Genomic DNA, 22,820 nt, shown 5'->3' on the forward strand with positions numbered 1-22,820 from the left:
AATGCATGGGTAGAAATTTTCTCAAGCCAAAATAACCAATCTTTACCAAGTTGCTTCAGTTGTTGCCCGGCATAAACCTGTAATCAAGCAAAAATTTACCCAATTTTGCTTATGCAAGTAGCTTTTTTTGCAAGAGTCTGGAAGCATGGTGCCTTTTCAGCTCATGCGCAGACCTAGCTCCTACCAATTACAACTTACAGCCAACATTCAACATGAAAATAAACATTCCAGCATGGTCCACGGCAACCTCTTGATGGCTCAGCACTGCTTCTATCTACCATGAATTCTCTCAGGATGTCTGCATCATACAACTCTTTCTTCTGTTACCAAAATTAATAACTAGTACAATATGAGCTGGGGAAAATTGAATTTGAAGCTTTGATGTGATACTCGTACTGATCTGCAGGCCCACACCATGTCATGTATTAATACTCGTAAATGATTGATGTTTTATCAATATACCGATCCACACAAGTTAGAAGATGGTATCATTTTTTTAACTCCATCCATGGACGAAGGAAAGGACTTCGTCTGCAAAATTTTATTCTTTATTAATTTTTCAAGTAAAAATAGTACTCATGGATTTTTTCCCCTCTCAATGTTTTTTTTTTTTTTGGGTTAATTTTGCACAATTATATATTATTCTTCGTTGTTTAACGAGTTGCAAATATGTTTATTGGAATAATTACATTCTCCGAACTGCAGCTGTGAACTCTATGTCACTTTGTGCTGGCTATGCAAAAATCAAACAGAGGCATCGCAACTAGTTTTAGGCTCCAAAACATGGAGAGAAAAATACGTCTCCATTTGAATATGGTAAAAAAGACTCGGAATAGAGCGGGTTTCACTACATCCAGTAGTTTCAGCAAATACGAAAACGATCTGCCACCACGCTACTTGCAAGATAAAACAGCAACATTTAAAATCACTGTTCTTAAGAACACCAGGGGAAGGGACGATACATTAGCATCATGTTATACAGGAGTCAGTCAGTTATAAACAATGATATCAAACCATCGAGATAATAACAGTGGATGTCAATGTGTTATTGATATTTAAATCCAATTAATTCTCAGAGTCTAAAGTACATACAGAGCTTACTGCAGCTCTTACACAAGGAGCTTTTTTACCTTTCACGACAATACACAACAGTATCCCTTCAAAACTCTTTTAGTTTTCCTCCACATTGGCTGAGAATTACAGGAAATGCTTGAGATCTGTAGAGACGGTACATACAGCCAAGATCAATGCTAAAGATACAACAGGGCAACCAATCATGGGCACTCTATTTGAAGGCACCCCTTGTTTGGTTGCATTTAAATAATTTCCCGACTAGCCATGCTCTGTAGCAGGCAAATACAGCATTCCAATGCTCATGCCCACGATTCTTTTGCAAAGGCCAGAGAACCAACTGGGAGAAATCTGTTTATCCTGGCAGTAAGAACAGAACTGAGTGCGTCAATCATCTCCAACAATGGTTGTCCACACCTTTGCACCAGAACACACCAAACCAACCATGGCTTGGAATAAGCAGACCTTCATATGGAGGTTTCATTCCTCAAATGCTTGCATACAAATTTTCTCCAGCAGCAATGGCCAATCCTCCCCAAGTTGCTGAGGATTCAGCTCCATAGCAACTTTGAAATCAAGCAAAGATATCGAGCACTGGTGTCCTTGCTCCTGCATCGCGTCCATGGGCCCACCGGCACTCTGCATGTGTAAGTGATTACTTGCCCACATGCCATTGATAATTTTGCCTTGAATCTGCTGCTTGTGAGCAAGGTGCTTTCTTGGCTCATGTGTGCACCTTGCTCCCACCAACTCAACACAAGACCTGATTAACTGCTTCAAGTACACATCCAGCATATTATTTAACATATTAGCACATTCCATAGAAACGCCTCCAAGGCCCTGTGCTGCTGCAATCTGCTCCATACGTTTTCTCAGTGTCTCTGTATCAGTCAATCCACCACTATCATAATTGCTAACAAAATCACCACTGCTAGCCGATGGAATAACTTTGCGGGCCCCACCGACACTAGCTGGGCAAAACGGAATCCCTAGGGGGGCAAGCAGAGGACTTCTAAAGAAATTTGACCGTGTTGACTGCACCTCTTCCCCATCGTCAATAACAGCTCCTGCAGCCTGATCTTTACTGTGTATCCTTGGCTTCTCTGCAGGTCGCCGAACAGCACTATCCCTTTCATTCTCATGTGCCTCAGCAACAGTCTGAAGATGCTGCCCTGGTCTCTGATAATCGCACGGAGTCAAATCCCCATTTTCGACATTAAGCTTACTATTGCTATCTTCCGGTCCCATGGATTGATGTGAGATACACTCGACCTTCCCATTCAGTCCAAGAGGGCTTGGTCTATCCCTGAGCTTCCGATCACGTATCCCGGACCTACCCTTTCGTGGGGACACTGGAAGAACCCCATTCGACCAAACAGGCACATTTTGATTCTGATTGGAGAGAATGGCCCCACTTTGTTCATGCCCATCTTCCCCACCAGGAGAACTGTTTGCAGCTTGTATCCCCGATTTGTGGGGACCCGCTAAATGAACTGGTGGCGGGGTCTTGGCTTGGCATGCATTCTTAAGGATTGAAATAAGGAGTTGATTGTGCAGTGGAAGATTCTCCCTCCCAAAAGCCCGAATGCAAAAACTTTCAAACTGAATCTTGCCCAATTTGTCACTCAAGAAACTATTTAAGTGATAAAAGTACAGTTTTGACTTATTCACCCCAAGCTTCTTCACTATCTGAGCTTTCAAGTCAACCAAATCGACTCTGGAGCTCTTCTGAGGTTGCATGTCTCGAAACAAAGATTCATACACCGACCGCAGAATCACTAACCCACCAGTAACCCCAGTTTATCCCAACTTACACTTTTTTCCGTTTACAAACGATCCAAAAATTTCCCTCCCACATATCATTCGATGCAAATCCACACTCGGAATCCGACGAATCACTAAAACGCCCGAAAACCCCCAATCCTAACCGATTTCCAAAATCCTTATTTCCAAAAAACCCCGAATTCACCAACCCACAAACGATATAATGCGAACCCAAATCTCATCTTATCGGAACCAAAACCCTAGAGATCAAACCCACTACGGAACTCACTAAATCCCCCCCAGAAACAAGCTCAATTTTTCGGAAACAATGCCTAAATAAAACCCTAAGCTTGAATCACCAAACTTGGGCCCACAGGACCACGCCTTCTCACGCACTGTACGAACCACAAATTGCACCACTGCACCAATCAAAACCCCGCGTTCCTTTCATGAAATTCAAAATCTTTCAAACTTCAGAGTCCCAAATTCCAAGTCGAATAAAAGAGATCGGGGAGTTGGCCGAATGGAGTTTGGGAAACATAGCAGGGAAATCGAATTGAAGAGGAATGAAGCACAATGAAGAGGGAAAACTAGAGCCGAGAGTATGGGAAAGAGGGTTAGAGATTGATTGAGCTCTGACCTTTCAAGGAAGTCGAAGAATTGCAGAGAAATCGAACCTGAGTGACTGGGCTTCGAATCGTCGAAGCTTCGGCTCTCGCTCTCTTTATATATTTCCTCCTCCAATTTTATCTTTTTCCACTTTGGTACATTCTCACTGGTTTTATCTTTGAGCTTTTGCTCTTTGAAGGAGTTCGATCGCTGCTCTCTATCTCTCTCTCTCTCTGTCTCCGCTCTCTTCTTTCTCGGTAGCTCTCTCAAGGTCTCGCCTCGCCTCGCCTTGTGCCTTTTTCTTTTTCTTCTCTCTTTTTTTTTTTTCCCCCTCCCCCCGCTTGCCAACGTGTTAATTAAAACATTATTATTAATGAACCTCGTAATTATAATCTGATATTTTTTTACAAGCAGCAAAGGTAGACCTTGGTACTGATTCTGTTGTTAAAAATTAGTTTAATTCCATCATGCTGCCAATATCTTTGATTGAATTGGCAACATTTTGATTTTTTATTAAGAAAACTAATGATCTAATTCTCTCTTCTTTATTTATAAAAATTTAAAAAAAAATCCATCATGCTATATCTCGACAAAATATTTAAAATTATTATAATCATAATTATATAAACATATATTTATTTTATAACATACTAAGAAAGGCTCAATCTATGTCTGAATTTATACTTCAAAATGATTAATTAATGATATAATTATCGTTTTATTATAAATTTAAAACCATTATAAAAAACAATTTTCTTTAAAAAAATAATATTAATCTCGTATACTGCCTAACTTTATTAGTCAAATGATTTATAACATATATCCTATTCAAATTATTAAAATATCGTAGATGATTTATAATTTCCACTTTTTGGTGTGTATATATATATATATATACATATTTATAGAATGTCATTTAGGAATTGTAACTTCGATTTAAGCCTTCTTCTCCAATTTGTGGTATGTAATTTGCAGCACACATATTATCTGTTGCTGATTCAATGACTCGTTTACTCTTTATAAACATCATACATTCGAGTCTAGTCCAAATTGCCAATGCTGTGCTTGTGGCCGTAGCTTTTATGGGTTGACATTCAGAGATCTATGACCATAATGATTTGTAATCGAAATTGACAATTTTCGTCCCCGAATACCACTAGACTTTATAAATGCCATTAAGCTATCATTTGTTTTTATAGATGAGATGAAATAAGATAAAAATTTAAATTTAAATAAAATATTGCTAGAAAAAAAATTTTTAATATTATTTTTATTTTAAAATTTGAAAAAGTTAAATTGTATATTTTATTTTGTGTGAAAATTTAAAAAAATCGTAATGATTAGATGAGATGAGAATGCTTATTTATTTTATTTTGTGTAAAAATTTAAAAAAATTATAATGATTAGATGAGATGAAATGATATTAATTTATTTGACTGTCAAGAGTTTTATGGAATTGTTTTTACTTTTATAGTTTATTCCACTCTTTTTCCCATGAATAATTATTATTATTATTTTTGTAATCAAACACCAAGGTTATTGGTACGGATGGGCTGACCTCAGTAGGCCTCGCCCCTGGTCTCACCCTTCTATATTTAATATAAAAAATTATAATTTTTAATATTTATATAAATATATTATATATAAATACATACAATTTGTTAAAAATCTAAAGTTGAATTCAAATTAATGAATTGTCTTGACTTCCTAAACTAACCATTATATAGGATGCAAAGGCAATATGATATCCGTACTTAAATAATGTGGGACTTAAGTATGATTATTTTATTATCTTGGTCTCCTATATAAAAAGTTGACCTAAAAGACTTTTATAGTTCATTCCATTTTTTTTCCCATTAATTATTATTATTATTATTATTTTAATCAAACACCGAGATCATTGGTAGGGGTGGGCAGTGGAACCTCGCCCCACCTTGCATAGAACACCCATAGTGGGGCGGGGGCGAGGTGACCCTAGCGGGGCCCGCCCTTGCTCCACTCCCTTCCTTATTTAATATAAAAAATTATAATTTTTAATATTTATATAAATATATTGTATATAAATACATACAATTTATTAAAAATTTGAAAAACTTGAAGTTGAATTAAAGTGAAAGGATTGTCTTAACCTCTTAGGTCAACCATTGTATAAGAGGCCAAGACAATACAATGTCTATACTCAATGCTTAAGTATGAATATTGTATTACCTTAGTCTCTAATATAAAGGTTGGTCTAAGAGGTCAAGACAATATAAAATACAATTTCAATGAGTTTATATTTTTCTTGAATGTATAAATTTCAATTTATAGGAGGCCAATGTGTCATTGGATTGAGCGAGATGCAGGTTGGGGTGTGGTTTCAATCTCACCCCCCAATATCGGAGTGGGGGCGGGGTAGGAAACCCTCCCCCGCATGGTGCAGGGGGCAGTGTGCGAGTAGCACCCCTAGTCGCAATCGTGATATGTCTAGGAGCATGAATATGGTCATAATTCATATAATTTCTCCCACCCAAAATTAAATATTATAAAAAATCCTAACCCCTGAAACACCATGATAAGATACCATGTATACATTTTTAGTACCAAAATATTCATTGGATCAAAGTTAGATTAGGCCGTTGAAGAGTTAAATGTTATTATATCGTAATAAAAAAAAGTACCGAGTAAATACTAGGTATTATACTTTTATTCTTCTTAGATTTCATTTAATTGATCTATATAATATTATTGATAAATATTTAAATTAATTATTTAAAGAAATAAAAATTAACCTAATAATTAAAAAAATAATATCACATTAATACGGTACTATGAGAATGAGATGGGCTAATAGTAGGATCAAGACACTCGAGATATATTTTTCAGTATAGTTAAGTAAACCGAGCTTATATAATGGGCCAGGGTTTCCTTTGTGAACCGAAGGTCCATTTCAAAGTTTTAAATGAGTAAACCGAGCTCATATATATTTGGGCCAGAGCCTCGTTTGTGAACCGAAGGCCCGTTATAAAGTTTTAAATGGCCCGACTTTTCCGGCCCCAAATACCATCATGGCAAGATTTGCAAGCCAGCCCTAATTTTATATTTGGGGCAGAATCCACAGATTGCGGCGTCTCCGGTCTCTCTGTGAAACGCAGAAGAGGGAATGGATAGCGACACTGAAGAGTCGCCTAGGAAGAGACAGAGAAAGAATCCCTTTTCTGGGGATTCATCTTCTCGCAAGGTAGGTTATTTTTCACTATTACTACGTACTATTTGCAACCATAATTGTGCCCCCTATATTTATAGGGGCTTCAAACACCAATTACTAGTGTCAACTATGGTTGTGTATGAACTAGATAATTGGTGTTTTTCACAGCTCCACAAAACCTAACGTCTTTGTTTGAAGAAAAATATTTAATGGTGCTTAGAAGATCGCATATTGATCCTCTAATATATTGCAGTTGATGTAACAATATCTCCTGGAAGAATGTCAAGTTTTACAGAATATGTTGTTTGTGATTGCTTGTCATCTATCATCCTTATGAGAATGTTGTCTTCAACTCTATCTGTTACAATTTTTAATTCTGAGTTCTCTTTTTTCCCGTGATTGGCATTGTGCATTTCCTGTTGTTAGTACTATTCATTGGTGATGAACGTTGGTATCTTTCATCTATTCTCTCTCTCTCTCCCCCCCCCCCCCCCCCCCCCAAGTGAAAAATCTTCTCCGGAAATTATAATCATACCTTATCTTGTAACAGAATCTTATGCAAGAGGAAGATATTCGATTGGAGACAACACGAGCTAGATGTACACAATCTCACTTTTTCTTATTGGTTTCTAAGTTAGTCTATATGTCTGATGCTTATGGTATCAAGAAGAAATTGAGGTTTATTCACACGTGACAGTTTCAAATGTTCTCAAGAGGCATGGAGAATTAACAGAGCGTCTTTCTAGGTAAGGTTTTCTCAGGAATTTTTAAGGCTTCACCTTATACTAGTACATGCATTCTAGCCGTAGTTTTAAGTTGCTAATTGATTGTGATGGAATTATGTAAGGCTATGGCTGCTGAAGCATACATGTTCTCATAATATGATTTAGGAGCTTATATTTTAAAAGTTCTGGTGATCTTACTGATTTTTGTAGGGATTCTGACAAGATGATATTCGAGCGTCTACAAAAGGAATTTGAAGCTGCTCGTGCTTCTCAAACTGAAGGTAGCTTTTAATTTAATGTTTCATATTTCTTTTTGGTTAATGCTTTTGGAAAAGTTGCTTTGGTTGAACGATAATACGCAGGAGCTATCTTTTCTCTATCTTTGGGGCATTTTTTTTCCTTTTATTACATCTAATCATGCCTTGATGTTTTCTATGTGGCGCTACCTGATATGTAGTTTTGTGTCGGTTACTGGTTTGATGGTCCACCTTAGACTTTTTAATTCTTGTGTTTTCTATGGGTCTTACAACACTGGACAAAGAACCAACGGGGACTTGGCAATTGTGCACATTTTTGTTGGCTTTAGTGCTATAACTTTAAAATCTAAATTGTTCTTTATCCCTATTTTTCCCATGAATGTTCTCTGCTCTAACTAAGAATTCATTTTTTTTTTTTTCATTTTGGGTAGAGATTTCCTTAGATGGTGAAGAATGGAATGATGGGCTATTGGCAACAATAAGGGAGCGGGTATGGCTATGTTTTGAATATCTTTAGTTTTTTTATATTATTCTCTGTTATTGATTAATGGTTTGAATATCTTAATCGATTAATTGATATCTAATCTTCTATGTTATGCAGTTCTATGTTTCTGCTGGGCCTAATAAAATTCTTAATACGAGTGATCTGGTTTTATCAGGTTCACATGGAAGCAGACAGAAAGGCAATGCCAGGGGACATAAACATAATGCCAGGTCCACATTTTCAGGAAAAAATTACATATAAAATTGGCAGCAAGGTAATATTCCATTTTACTAGCATAATTATTCCCTGTATGGCTGTATGTAATCTGCTAGGATGGCTTCCAAAATGGGAAGATTCTTTTATCACTTCTAGCATCATATGGTTATGCCATGTGTGTTACCCATTCTGGTTGCTTTCCCACAAAGTGGTTAAGTTTTTATCTTGAAAAGCTTAAGTTTGAAAATGTCACCAATCAAGTTTTGGAACAACATTGAAGATGGCATGAAAATGTAACTGTCTTGTAGCAGATTGTGAGTAGGTTTAAACTTGGGGCATGTGTGTTTGTAGGTGGGGAGGAATATTGTTCTGATTATGCTGGAGAGTTGGAAACAACCCAGGAAAATTCATGAAAAGGAGTGGAATAGCTAAACATTGGCCCAGGAGTTCATAATGTTCAATTATTTTGCCACTTTGCCCCCATTGTTGGGAAAATATCAAAGAAAAAGAAATGCAAATTTGTTGGATTTTGGAAGAAAATGTATTATGGCTTCAAAAGTTGGGAGCACCAAAAAGGTGGGGGTTTATTTAGTCTAATATTAAATATTTGAAAAATGAACTATTTGGGCTAAGTAGTTGCTAGTTGCAGCTTGCTCAACTTTTTTTTCGTCTGTTAATAGAAAATGCCTGAATCCAGATTAGGTATATAGGTGAGACTGATACAGGCTACAAATAGGGTCATTAATTATTGCTCTTGATACCACATTATTCATTTATTAAGTTTGGATTTACAATGTTATGAACTATTGCTGTGTAATTGAGTCATTTATTAAATATCAAGTTGTATTGTCATATGAGCAGGTGATTTGTTGTTTGGAAGGGGCAAGAATCGGCATTCAATATGAGACGTCTTTTGCTGGTACTTTGTAGTGATTTAGTTATATAATCTTTTTACCTATATAAATGGTTTCACCATTATAACATGAATGACAACAATTAATAATTTAAGTGCACGAATGAGGCTGCTGTCAACATGAGTTGAATGTAGGGTAAACCATTTATCAAGAGCTTATTTGATCCCTTGGTTGTGCTTGTTTCATCATAGGGGTCTGTCAGTTTGAATGCAGCAATTGCACAATAAGACACAAAAATTAGTAACAAAAGGAAAAGAAAAAGAAGTTTTTCTTCTACAATATTGGGTTGTTGGAAGTTGTTTCCACCTCATTTGTTCATTGTGAAGAGAAACATGTGCAACTTTTTCTTTCTTTTTTTTCCTTTCTTTTTTTTTTTTTTTTTTTTTTTTGTAAGAAAGAAAAACATGTGCAACTTATACCTATAAAAAAAACCTAGAAAAAAACATTGTGCACTAGTTGTTCCCTTTTCTATAGTAGTCTTTTCCAAGAAATACCATCCATCGAATAGATTGAGAACATAGAATATATGTTACATGTTACGAATGCTATGGTTTATTCATTTTGGGCTAACCATCAGCTTAAGTTCTTGGAAAATCAACTCCTATATTTCCATAATTTTGCAGGTGAAACTTGTGAGCTATACCACTGTGTGCTTGAAAGTAAATCATTTCTTGAAAAGATGACTGTCCTTGAACACACAATTCCATTTTTTCTACCGATACGAGAAGCAGAAAATGATCTTCTCTCTTCCAACGCCATGGTAGGGTCGGTTGCCTGCATTTCCTTTGCTGACTTGATACTCCGCAATACTGTAATTTGTTGTAATTGCTGTTTTCAATTTTTTGTTTTCAGCAATTTATAGATTACGTTGGAGAACTTTTGCAGGCTTATGTGGATAGGCGCGAACAGGTATACTCTTCGTACATGTAAAAAAACATTATAAAAATTATTTTATGGTATTCATATCTTGTGTTGGGCCAGAGCCAATTATTATCCACATACATGTATATAACTTAAGCTGAAAAACTTTTCAAAAATCCTCTCCGTACACTTCTTCGATGGGTTGTCTGTTCCGTTGACTCCTTGCTGGAATCAGTCCCCTTTTAGATTAGGCAAGCATGGGGTTCCTTAAGCATCTTTTATTAGAGACAAAAGTTTTTGTTTTGTCATTGGACGGAGGAAACTTATGTCGAATCACGGAGAGGGGGAGGAAGGTTACTAAGGAGATTATGCTCAATCTTGCTAGTGCTCGGTGGTTGGCAAACACCGTAGAAGATTGTTTATTTTCAGGGGGAATGAAGGTTTTTTATAAGACCTATAGGGATGGAGCCAAAGCTCTCTTTGCTCATAGGCGCTCTAATGCGTATGGGCGATTCTTGGAAGTTACAGATTATGGTGGTGGCACCGGTGGTCGTGGGTTGTTAGAAATCCCAAAAGGGGTAGAAGGCAAGGGATGGAAGTTGCTGGCCATGGAGTTGAAGTCTGCTTTGTCAATGGGGGCTGCCTCTAAGCAGGCTCCTTTTTTGACTCCACGGCTGGATAGAGAGGAAGGCAAGGGTAAGGAGAAGGAGAGGCCATCATTCATAGAGGCGGTCTTGGGTGGTGCGGGTAGCAGAAAGGAAGTGGTTGGAAAAAACAAAAAGGGATGCTTGAGAAGGGAACACTCAGACGAAAATACAAAAGATGACATAAATGTTGTACCTAAAATGGAGAGAGGGTCACTATCATACGCCGGTGCAGTGGAAAGCAGAATGCAAGAGGCTCTGTTTTATTTGAAAGAGGAAGTTATCAGGGTGAAGGAGGATTTGAAAATACTTAGGAAGGAATTGGGAGTTCTGACGTTCAGTTTAGAGAAAGGCTGGGGTATGGGCCAGTGCCTTGGCAAGGGCCTGGGCCAAGGCTTTGGGTCTCAAAAAGGGAAGAAGCCCTTCAGGCCTGTGATAGGAAAGACCAAAGTGGGGATGGGCTGGAAAGGCCCAAATCCGATGAGCTGGAAGGTGAAACATGTTGGGCCCATTTTTGAATTGGGCTCAACCTTTGGGCTCGTTACGAGTGAAATGAGGCCTAAGGCCCCTCTCCCGGGTGTGAGGCCAGAGAGCCCACTCGTGACCGTGCCTGGACCCGAGACCGTGACTGTGCCTACGGACCTGCACCCGATACCCCGGCCGGAGGAGATACTCTCCTCGGCGACAACAACCCACCCACACACCGGCAACGCCTTTGATGCCAACTGGGCTCCGCATACGCATATCTACCCTATGGATCTCGGGGTGCAAATGGTTGGGCTGTCGGCCCTCGTGGTGGCACAGACTTCGCCGCCGGCCTCTTCTGGCCTGCCTCCTGCCTCCCTGACGGAGACAAGGTTCCCGGCGTCGACACAGCCTATCACGTTGGCGTCGCAGATCTACCCCATGGATCACGAGGAGCAAACGGTTGGGCCATAGGCCCTCGCAGTGGCAGACTTTGCCGTCGGTCTCTTCTGGCCTGCCAGAGCAGGCTGTGGATCTGGTTTCAGAGGTCTTTAGTGTTTTCGAACATGCTGGGTATGCGTAGCAAACAGTGAGGGGCGCTGGAGCAGGTGAAATGGATGGATCTTTGATATTGTTAACAGATAACAGGGATGGGGAGGATTATCCTACTCCTCTAAACTCTTTTCATCCCAATGCGTCAGATTGGGTAATCAAGAAAGCGATGGATATTAAGCATTTGGTATGGATTTCTTATGGGGGTTTCGAAGCTGAATTTATGGTTTTACTTACAGCCATGGAGACTGTGAACGCCCAATCCAACTCTGATCAAGCCTTGAGTCAGGCCAAAAAAAAGGAAAGAGAACTCAAAAGCCTATCTTGGGCAATGAAGGAGGATTGGGGCGAGAAGAGCTCCAACCGGGAGTGTTGTAAGGGGAGGGGTAAAATGGTGGTCCCATGAAGCCAAAAATATTATTTTGGAATGTGAGGGGGCTGCATGATCTTAATAAGTGGCTCCAAGTCAGAAATTTACTTCGCCAATGGAAGGGGGATATCATATGTTTACAAGAGACTAAGTTGGAAGTTATTATTAGACAAATCGTTCGCAGCCTATGGAGAGGGCAACATGTTGAGTGGTATTACCTACCATCAAAAGGAGCATCTGGGGGAGTTCTAATTATATTTGACAAAAAGGTGGTGGAAAGGGTGGAGGAGTTTGTGTGATCTTACTGTTGCATGCTCTTTTGTTAATCTAGAAAATGGCCTCAAATGGGCATTTGTTGGTGTTTATGGCCCAAACATTGATTCGAAGAGAAGGTTTTTATGGGAAGAATTGGCGTGAGTTCTTAGTTGGTGGGAGCTTCCAAGTTGCATTGGGTTGGGGGGGGGGGGACTTTAATACATTGCGTTTCCTAGGTGAAAGGTCGGGTGTATCCCGTATCTCTCCAGCCATGAGAGATTTTTCTGATTTCATCGCACAACAGGAGCTTGTGGACATTCCACTATCATGAGGCATGTTTACCTGGTCCAATAGCCGATAATTTCCATCTTGGTCGAGGATTGATAGATTTTTTATAACTCCTAATTGGGAGTCTCACTTCTCGGATGTAGTTCAAAGAAGGTTACCCCGGCTATGCTCTGAACACTTTCCCATCATTTTAGACTGTGGAGGCATCCAAGGGGGCAAAAGGTATTTTAAATTTGAGCATATGTGGCTTGAAACTGACGGTTTTGTAGATAGGGTCCGACTTTGGTGGACTTCTTACAGTTTCTACGGCTCCCTAAGCTTTATTATGGCTAAGAAGTTGAAAGCGCTGAAACAAGATCTTAAGCAATGGAATGAACAAGTTTTTGGCAATGTGTTTCAATAGAGGCGTGCTCTTGTAGAGGAGATACAAAGCCTGGAAGGTGAGGAGGAGACCAGCATTTTGTCTGAACCTGAAAAAGCCCGCAAGAGTCAGGTAATGGCAGAACTTGAAAGAGTTACTTTGATGGAGGAGATTTCATGGAGACAGAAGTCAAGAACGCTTTGGCTTAAGGAGGAGGATAAGTGCACGAAATTTTTTTCATAGGATGGCTAATTCCCACAGGAGGAATAATGCTATTGATACATTGATGGTAGATGGGGCAGTTTCTTTGGATCGATTGGTAATCAACAACCACATTGAATGATATTATCAACAACTCCTATTGGAAGAACACAATTGGCGACCGAAAGTGGATGGTTTGTCTTTTCCTACATTAGACCAGCAGAGTGCAGGGTGGCTAGAGAGGCCATTTGAAGAAGAGGAAGTGTATAGTGTAATCAAAGGTATGACAAGTGACAAGGCTCCTGGTCCGGACGGGTTTACTTTGGGTTTCTTTCAAGCTTGTTGGGAGGTGGTCAAAGAGGATCTCATGCAATTTTTTCATGAATTTCATGTTGACGCTAGATTTGAAAAGAGTATTAATGCCACCTTTCTAGCCCTCATTCCCAAAAAGGTGGGGTCTAGGGATGTGAAAGACTATCGCCCCATTGGTCTTGTGAATGGGGTGTATAAGATTCTCTTCAAAGTGCTAGCAAATAGATTGAGCTCGGTGGTGGAAAAACTAATCTCAAAGCTGCAAAATGCGTTTCTCAAAGGTAAGACAAATTCTAGATTCAGTACTTATTGCAAATGAGGTTTTGAACGGTCGATTGAAGTCTAGAGAACCAAGGTTACTTTGTAAGCTAGACATGGAGAAAGCTTATGACCATGTCAACTGGCAGTTCTTACTTACTTGACAGATGTGGTTTTGGGGGGCAATGGCTGAAATGGATAGAATTTTGCATCTCTTCAGTTCATTTCTCCATCTTGGTAAATGGTTCACCAGTGGGTTTCTTCAACTCTTCTTGTGGCTTGAGGCAGGGAGACCCGCTTTGTCCTCTACTTTTTTATTTGTCATGAAGGCCCTTAGTAAGATGATTGAGGGCCTGGTGGACGGGGGGGTACTTTATGGATTTCCAGTAGGGAATGATGAGCTCAACATTTCGCACCTGTTATTTACCGATGACAGTCTCATCTTTTGTGTTGCACACCTAGGTCAGGTTCAAGCCTTGAGGGCGCTACTTCTTTGTTTTGCTGTCGCGTCAGGGTTGAGCATCAATCTTGCAAAATCGGAAATAGTGCCAGTGGGGGCTGTCCCCGATGTGGAGATTTCAGCTTCTACCTTGGGATTCAAGATATGTTCGCTTCCTATGAAGTATCTTGGCTTACCTTTGGGTGCCTCCTTTAAATTTGTAAGGATTTGGAATAATGTGATCGAAAGGGTGGAGCGCAGATTGGCAGCTTGGAAAAGGCTATACTTGTCGAAAGGCGATAGGCTGACTTTGATTAAAAGCACTCTTTCAAACTTACCCACCTACTTTTTGTCTTTGTTCCCGTTTCCCACAAATGTGGCTAACTGCATTGAGAAGTTACAAAGAGATTTCTTATGGAATGGTTTGGGAGAAGAGTTCAAATTCCACCTGGTTAGCTGGTCGATAATTTGTACCCCAATTTCTAGGGGAGGGTTGGGGATTCGTCACTTGATGAAATTTAATCAAGCTCTTTTGGGTAAGTGGTTGTGGAGGTACCAAAACGAGAGGGAGGCCTTATGGAAGTCGGTTATTGATTTACAGTTTGGGGAAGCTTGGGGAGGATGGTGCTCGAATGAGGTATGAGGCACTCATGGAGTGGGGTTGTGGAAATACATTAGGAGCCTTTGGGGTACCTTTCGAGGACATGAACATTTTGTTGTGGGTGATGGTTCGCGTGTCCCTTTTTGGTTTGATAAATGGTGTGGTAACTATTGTCTACGAGATACTTTCCCCGCCATTGTTGCACTCGCTAAAGAAAAGGAGGCATCGATTGCCGACCTTCTGATTGTTTCAAACAACACCCCTCAATGGAATATTGATTTTATTAGGGCAGCCCAAGATTGGGAGTTGGAGTCTATTATGGAGTTCTTTGTGGCTTTACACTCCGCAAGTATTTCAGGGGGCACCGGAGACAAGATGCAGTGGAATCATTCTAAGAAAGGTATTTTCTCTGTCAGTTCTTTCTACCAAAAGCTTACGAACTCCGGAATGTCTATGTTCCCGTGGAAGAGTATTTGGTAGGCGAAAGCTCATTCAAAAGCAGTTTTTTTTGTTTGGACAACATCTTTGGACAAGATTCTCACTACAGATAACTTGAGGAAATGACGGTTTATTGTCCTAGAGTGGTGTTGTATGTGTAAGAAGCATGGGGAGTCAGTTGATCATCTGCTTTTACATTGCGAGGTGGCCAAGGTTATGTGGGATGATTTTTTCTCAAGAGTTGGTTTGTCTTGGGTTATGCCTGGTAGATTGGTGGATTTCCTTGCAAGTTGGCGAGGACTACACGGCGATTCGCAGGTAGCGGCAATTTAGAGATTGGTACCAATATGCATGTGTTGGTTTATTTGGAGGGAGAGAAATGCTAGAAGTTTCGAAGATCAAGAGAGAACAATGGATGAGCTAAAACTTTTCTTTTTTAAGTCATTGTTCTTATGGGTGGGGGCCATAGTTTGTAACGGACTTAGTGTCCATGATCTTCTTCTTTCTATTGTAACCTCTAAGCTAGGTGATCTTCATGTATACTTCCTGTGTACCTTGGCTTTGCCTTTTTCTATGAATATAATATCTTTGACTACCTATCAAAAAAAAAAAAACTTAAGCTGAAAATAAGTTTTCAGTTAGGATTAAATTTTGAGCACGACATGCTAATGCTGTTGTTCACAAAGATTGTATGATTGAAATTTTGTTTCTTGATATAATTATTTTGTTTTCTTGGTGCTTACGTTGAAACAATTGCATCACATCAATACTCCACATCTTCCCTTTATATACATTCTTCTGCCAGTAGCAAGTTTTATTTCTCAAGCTTACTTTCAAAATCTGATGCTGATGCAGGTTCGGCTTATCAAGGAGTTGTATGGAAATCAAATTAGAGAATTGTATCATAGCCTTCCATACCACATGGTTGAATTTGTACTGGATGATTCTGATTGGTTGGTACATTTTATTCTTGTATCTGTTTCTCACTTAATGTGTTCTACTGTGTATCTTTTCCTTTTCCTTATCGCTTTTGGTTTTTTTTTATTTATTGTACCCAGCTGATATTCCATTTGTACAACTAACATGATTTAACTAATTTCTTTGAAAATGGGTCTTTATGGCATTATGATTCAGTGATCATTACTATGGTTCTGAGAACAGATGGGCTTTTTATTACATCAGATGCCTCCTCACATATCTGATATAAATCTTGTATGCGTCCAAATGAATAAATAAATGACTTCAAGGAAAACCTGCTAACAACTTGTGACTACACTGAATGTTTGTACTTTTGTTGAGCCTTTTGACCGGTCGGTCGCAATCTGGGGCAAGAGTTGGTTGAGAGGGGCGGGCGATGCTACGGCTGGTGATTGTGTGGCTGGTGCTCATGCGTAGGAGCCGCTTGCGCAGTGGAGGCTGGTGTCCGTGCAAGAGCTAGGTGCCCGTGCCGTCTGGGCTCGTGAAGCCGATGCTTGCGGTGGGCGAGCCGTCTTGGTCACGCCGGTGCTCGTGGTTCTGTAGCTTTTATTGTGTTTATTATTGTAGTTTTTTGTTTTTTAGTAATTAATAAAAAAGAAAGGAAAAAACTACTTTACCCACCAATTCTTACCGCTCTATTTCACTGCTTGGGAAATATTTTATTTTATTTTATTTTTACTTAATGATTAAGAAAGTGATTTTAAGTGTATTGGTGTATTTTTTTTTATTTTTTAAAAATATATTAAAAAAATGTGAATAGAAAAATGAAAAAAAAAAAAGTTGCAAAAGCAACTAGCGGTCAAAGTGAGCGGGCTACTCTGGGCGGTAGAGTAGCCCGACTCAAAAAGAAATAAGCTAGTGGACTTGGTGTCCATAGTAGCAATGTCTCGTACTCTTCCTCCCTGGGAGGTCGGAGGGGGCTATTTAGTTCTGTTTTTACAGAGCGCTTTCTTTCTTAGGAGAGAGTTTTTAGAAGTTAAGACAATGTCTGTCACAAAGGAATTTGTGTGCGGGGATGCCCCAGAGCAAATGCGTAATTTGGCTTATAGTCTAGGTTTTTCTCTGTATTGATAAGTCACAGTTGTAACTTCGGTTCATTGAATAAAATGAAGTTTGTTTCCATAAAATTAATTAAAAAAAAAAAAAGAAAAAAAAAAAAGAAAGAAAACTTGTCACTATACTATAAGGAAGTGCATCCTTAGAATATTGTTTGATTTTGTTTATTTTTTGATTTGTTGAATTTGTGGTTTTCTTTGTTGCAGCAAGGTAACAGTAAGTCTTAGATATGCAGATCTTGTCTCTGTACTTCCTACTAGAATCAGAGTGCTTGCTTGGCCATCCAAGAAAGGTAGTATAGATGCAGCGACTATGAACAGGAAGGAAAATGGAGTGCTGGGAAGTCACCAAATTCCTGTTCGCCTATCATATGCAGAGGATGCTGTGCGAACCATGAGCTTACCTGAAGGTATCAACTTTCCAAATTATAAACATTTTTTTTACCTGTATTGGTTTATTTCTGCCAATAGACATGAGGTCTCCCTCGTCCCACTGTCTCGTATAAACTAGATTTGATCTGTAGCACAGTTTCACAGAAAGTTGTTAAGGGGCTGATCTTTCCCCTTATTTAAACATTTGCAAGGCACTTTTGTCGTGGGCTTCTTGCTATTCTCTATGTATATGCTTAACTGCTCTCATGTATATCCTATGAATGCTTATGGTTTTTCTTTTTCATGGTTTTGTTTTCTGCTTTCTAATCCCAGCATTTGCGGAGATTGTGTTAAATCTGCCCCGAGCACTTCAGCAAATGTCACAACAGACTAGCAAATGATTCTTGACTAATGTATTCGGATTTGTACAAAGCTATAGCAGAAGACGTTGGCTGGGGGTAGCTCTAACCTTTGCTTTAGCAAAAACGAGAGAGTACGGTTATCTTCGTTTCTCAGCACCAAATCTAAGCCAATATTAGGATGGATATGGATTAGTAAATTTGTAGATAATTACCACTTTACTCTCATCTCTCAGCAAAATTTTTGCCTTTTTTTTTTTTGGTCACTGTGTAGTGCATATTAGTTTCATTTGAACACCGGGTGGAAATGATCTCAATAGATCAAGTGCATTCATTGTGGTAACATTTTAGTATTGTCCCTGAGATGGTCCCCCCGTTCTTGGCGATACAGTATATTGTATACAGCTATAAGTAGATGGCCCTTTTCCTCATTCTTAATTTTCTTTAATTTTTTTTTAATGTATAAATTTTCCACATCTCGAAGATTCTAGTGGTATCTGAATAATGTTTGCTCACTCTCTCTCTCTCACACACACACACACACACACACACACACACGTATATATATCAGTAGTAAGAAGTATTGAAGAATTTACTTCATTTATCTATCTGTCATGTGATATTCTCATTGAAGTTCAAAGTCTGTCTCTGATCCGCCAAACCTAGGCGGATCAAGCAGTAAAATTAAGCTCTTCCCCAAGACAGAGACATTCGCAAGGCTCTTAACTTAGACAGACACCAAATTCACATCTGCCCTATTATGGCATTTCGTGCTAAATTCAAACAGCTTCTTTTATTTATTAAAAAAAAAAAAAAAAGAGTAGGAGTGGGCTTCTCTTATTCTCTTTACATCCAATATGCATAACTCTGTTCTAGGTTACTCAATGGCTTTTAATTGCTGTTTATTTTCATTTATATATATTTAGGGCAGATTTGGACGATTCCTATAAATTATTGGCTTGGCAGTTGTCGGTGAAACTATTTTATGTATTTAATCCCAACGGTTCGTACATGGAGGATGAATGTCGGTGCAAAAATCTTCCCTGTATAGTATATAGAGTTTAAATGCATTTATTTAAGGCGCGTCTCAGTCGTTCGTTTTCCTCAGTAAAGAGGAAGAGAGATTTTTGCACATGGTGTCTTCTCGTGAGCCATGGTGACTGTTATTGCATGTGTTATTGAAGGATGCTTTTCCACCGAAAGGTTACATTTCTCACAAGCGATGTTTGGTCTATTAAAGCCTATCCTATAGGACTATCCACTGTACAAGGGAAGGTGCTGAATGCTGATGTTCGCTCTTCGGCATCGTTTGGAGTGATAAACCATCTCAATTAATTTCATTTCATAATTAAAATTTTCTTAAATTTTAATATAAAATATAATAAATAATTTAAAATTTTCAAATTCACATAAAAGATGTTGACATTTATCACAAGTTTCAGAGAGAAGATAAAAAAACTCGTTTACAGTAGCATTCCTGTTTGGAAGTTTATTTTCTGGTATATAGGTATGCAAATCACTGAACCCAAGAATGCAGAGAGAGAGAGAGAGAGAGCAAACGACAAATAGCAGTTGGTCTTTTATTCCGTGAGCTTATGCTGTTCAGGAAACGTTCCAGTGATGCAGAGAGAGAGAGAGAGAGAGCAAACGACAAATAGCAGTTGGTCTTTTATTCCGTGAGCTTATGCTGTTCAGGAAACGTTCCAGTGGACGGTGTAGAAAGTGCAGAATGTGGATACCATGTGGCAGCAGATGGCAACCCATTGATCAAGTCGGCCATTAACGATAAAAGAAACGTTGTGCCCGTCGTAGCACCTAATGTTGCAGTTGTAAAGCTTGCAGATAACTACTACTTTCCTCTTGTCCTCATATTGCAAAAGAGTTCTATTTCCTTATTCATGACATTTTCTATTCCTGAGATAAGGATTCCCCATTTCTTCTTTTAGTAGTTTATGGGCAAAAGCAGTCGGCAATTGGAAACCTTTGTCACTGGAACCTCAAAAACTAATGACATGCCAGGCTGTACTTGCCAAACCCTGTTTTCCTGAGCCCATCACCTCTTCTTATTGGTTCGCATATGCATGTCAGACGTGATGTTAGAGAGCAAAACAACAGTTGTTGTAGGTTATGTTTAAAAGGAATGTTAGATCATCTACTATTCACTTTCACACTTCATATTTATAACTTTTTTTTTTTTTTTTTATAGAGAATGAAATATAGAGCGATTAATAAAGAATTTTTCTATATTGTTTGCCCTTTTTCCACTAAGGAATGCGTGCTTTTTGGTTTGGCTGTATCTGATCAAGTCGTTTGGAGTCTGGAACTACTGTTTCTTGAAAGATGAATGCGACGGGCCTCATCCCATTGACTCAGTCGTTGCTTATATAGCAACGCCAATTACTGAGCCAAACCAAACGTTAGTAACATGAATCCAAAAATGCCCAACAAAAGTCTTCACTGTCTTTCCTTTCTACTCCTCCTTACTGTAGCTTATGCTCACCTTCATGTCGACCATTACCGACACTCATGCCCGAATGTTGAAGCAATCGTCCGCTCTGCAGTTAAACATAAATTCCAGGAGACATTTGTGACAGCTCCTGCCACTCTTCGGCTCTTCTTCCACGACTGTTTTGTCCGGGTTTTTGTTCCTTCTCCTAAACTCGATTTTGCTTGTTAATGTTCATCTTTAAGACAAAAAGATGTGTTTTTCAACAGGGTTGTGATGCTTCGATAATTTTGGCTACAAGAAATCACACATCAGAGAAGGATAATGCAGATGATCTTTCACTTGCTGGGGATGGGTTTGACACAGTGATTAAAGCCAAAGCTGCAGTTGATAGTGTGCCCCAGTGTAGGAATAAGGTTTCATGTGCTGATATATTGGCCATGGCCACTAGGGATGTTGTTGCTCTGGTAATTAATAACCATCCCTCTTATAGAAAACATTAATATTTCATTTTTATTCAAGATTCAAATGATTCTAACTGCTAATTATTATAAAGTGCTACACAAAATTATTAAAGAATAATTGCTTTTTCTCTTTCAACTGGTGGGGTATTTCTTTTTCATTGAAGCTTGTAAATGAATTTTGTGCAGACAGGGGGACCAACTTATGATGTAGAATTGGGAAGACTTGATGGCAGGATATCTACCAGAGCTAGTGTCCGGCACCACCTCCCTCATCCTGACTTTAAATTGAACCAACTCCGTTCTTTGTTTACCTCACATGGTCTCTCCAAAACAGATCTAATCGCACTATCAGGTACCATATTTCCTTACTGTTGGGCAAGGAGAGCTTGAAAGATTCTTACTATAGCTGGGGTCCAATCATCACCAGCCAATTTTACTGTCCACAATTCTTCAGCCCAAAAAAAAAAAAAAAAAACAAAGAACTAGAATAAAGCAGGCATAATTTTGAGATACTGCGTTTTTTGTTGTTCTGTACAGACATTGTCAAATCCAAAGAAGTCAAGGGTTCCCCTTTTGAACTCTCCTCTCTTCTATATAGCTCCATTCCTCCATAGTTGGGCTTAAAAATATGAGAAAATTGTGAATTGTGTAACCGTGCGTAATTACTTTGAAAAAAGTGAATAAAATATGAGACTCATATGAAAAAAATTAAATTTTTAATAGTGGACTCAAGTCTTTTTCAAAGCGATTACGCGGCGTTTAGGTACTTCAAAGTTGTATGTAAAATTATTTTAAAAATCTGGTCTATCAAAACTTAAAAAAAAAAAAAAAAAAAAAAAAAAAAGGAAAAAAGAAGCAAACTTTAACTAAATGCGCTATAAAAAATATAGAATAATTGAAGTTATAATGGTATGGTGATTCGGCTTCTGTTTTACAAGATTTTCCAAAGTCAGCAACCACTTGCATGAGTCTGAACCTACTCTTGTGAACTGGAAAACACTAACATTAGAAAATTGATTACTTTTTCAAGTCTTTACAGTTGCCAAACTTACTCAATCTTAATAGCTAAAGAAATGAATTACTGCAGGAGCACATACTATCGGGTTCGCACACTGCAGACTGTTCTTTGATCGGATCCACAACTTCGAAAGCAGCAACAGAATTGATCCAACACTTGATCCGGCATATGGAAAGTATCTACGAGAAGTTTGCCCCAAAAATATAGACCCCAGACTTGTCATTGACATGGACCCAAACACACCTCGAAAATTTGATAACATGTACTACAAGAACCTTCAGCAAGGGATGGGCTTATTCACCTCCGATCAATCTTTGTTTACTGACAAGAGATCGAGAAAAATTGTGAACCTATTTGCTTCCAATAACACAGCTTTTGAAAAAGCTTTTGTTGCTGCCATTACTAAGCTTGGGCGGGTGGGGGTCCGGACTGGAAACCAAGGTGAGATTAGGCACAACTGTGCTATGGTCAACTAGAAGATATCTTTTCTGTGTAAGATTTGTAAGCCAGAAAGCATTTTACACCTCATTTGTAGATTTTATCTGATCATTTTGTAATAATATTAATATTGAAAGCATCAATGGGGGTGTCAGTCGTGTTCATTAAAAGAGCTTCCACAATTGTGTAAGTGCATCTTTCAATTCACTTCTTTATCTTCCTAGTATGTCTGTTGGCCGGAAAGCCTCAAAATCGATGACTAAAAGGGGAAACCAAATACACACCATTTTATATGCAACTTAGAAGCAAGTTTTCTTTTTTATTCTTTTTTGCCTTTATGCCTATAAAACAGTATTAGAACGAGAACAAGTTAATCTGCCTGATTTGTTTCGTCATTTCATGCATGAGAGAGAGAGAG

General features: G+C 38.7%; 3 protein-coding genes across 3 annotated transcripts; 2 read left to right on the forward strand and 1 right to left on the reverse strand.

Moving 5' to 3' along the window:
• Window positions 1-1,033: 1,033 nt before the first annotated feature.
• On the reverse strand, window positions 1,034-3,772 carry LOC121261243. Its single transcript, XM_041163505.1, has one exon. The coding sequence runs from the start codon at window positions 2,809-2,811 to the stop codon at window positions 1,552-1,554; it is 1,260 nt and encodes a 419-aa protein (XP_041019439.1). The 5' UTR covers window positions 2,812-3,772; the 3' UTR covers window positions 1,034-1,551.
• Window positions 3,773-6,514: 2,742 nt separating this feature from the next.
• Window positions 6,515-18,519, forward strand: LOC121261244. The gene is made up of 12 exons (XM_041163506.1): window positions 6,515-6,664; window positions 7,182-7,230; window positions 7,329-7,377; window positions 7,567-7,637; window positions 8,045-8,103; window positions 8,273-8,371; window positions 9,175-9,232; window positions 9,851-9,987; window positions 10,080-10,136; window positions 16,128-16,225; window positions 17,513-17,715; window positions 18,011-18,519. The coding sequence occupies exons 1-12, from the start codon at window positions 6,587-6,589 to the stop codon at window positions 18,076-18,078; spliced, it is 1,026 nt and encodes a 341-aa protein (XP_041019440.1). The 5' UTR covers window positions 6,515-6,586; the 3' UTR covers window positions 18,079-18,519.
• Window positions 18,520-20,289: 1,770 nt separating this feature from the next.
• LOC121261249 (peroxidase 16-like) lies at window positions 20,290-22,545 on the forward strand. The gene is made up of 4 exons (XM_041163513.1): window positions 20,290-20,674; window positions 20,752-20,949; window positions 21,133-21,298; window positions 22,034-22,545. Exons 1-4 carry the CDS (start codon window positions 20,462-20,464, stop codon window positions 22,438-22,440), a joined length of 984 nt encoding a protein of 327 aa, XP_041019447.1. The 5' UTR covers window positions 20,290-20,461; the 3' UTR covers window positions 22,441-22,545.
• Window positions 22,546-22,820: the final 275 nt, after the last annotated feature.

Source organism: Juglans microcarpa x Juglans regia, chromosome 4D, assembly GCF_004785595.1.
Source record: "Juglans microcarpa x Juglans regia isolate MS1-56 chromosome 4D, Jm3101_v1.0, whole genome shotgun sequence".
NCBI classification, from domain to species: domain Eukaryota; kingdom Viridiplantae; phylum Streptophyta; class Magnoliopsida; order Fagales; family Juglandaceae; genus Juglans; species Juglans microcarpa x Juglans regia.

Excerpts from the sequence above, each read along its gene's own strand:
- LOC121261243 (XM_041163505.1), bottom strand. The coding sequence starts at position 2,811 with ATGCAACCTCAGAAGAGCTCCAGAGTCGATTTGGTTGACTTGAAAGCT.
- LOC121261249 (XM_041163513.1), top strand. The coding sequence starts at position 20,462 with ATGAATCCAAAAATGCCCAACAAAAGTCTTCACTGTCTTTCCTTTCTA. Across the intron at positions 20,675-20,751 it reads TCCACGACTGTTTTGTCCGG|GGTTGTGATGCTTCGATAAT; the intron begins GTTTTTGTTCCT and ends GTTTTTCAACAG. Across the intron at positions 20,950-21,132 it reads CTAGGGATGTTGTTGCTCTG|ACAGGGGGACCAACTTATGA; the intron begins GTAATTAATAAC and ends AATTTTGTGCAG.
- LOC121261244 (XM_041163506.1), top strand. The coding sequence starts at position 6,587 with ATGGATAGCGACACTGAAGAGTCGCCTAGGAAGAGACAGAGAAAGAAT. Across the intron at positions 6,665-7,181 it reads GGGATTCATCTTCTCGCAAG|AATCTTATGCAAGAGGAAGA; the intron begins GTAGGTTATTTT and ends ATCTTGTAACAG. Across the intron at positions 17,716-18,010 it reads AACCATGAGCTTACCTGAAG|CATTTGCGGAGATTGTGTTA; the intron begins GTATCAACTTTC and ends TTCTAATCCCAG.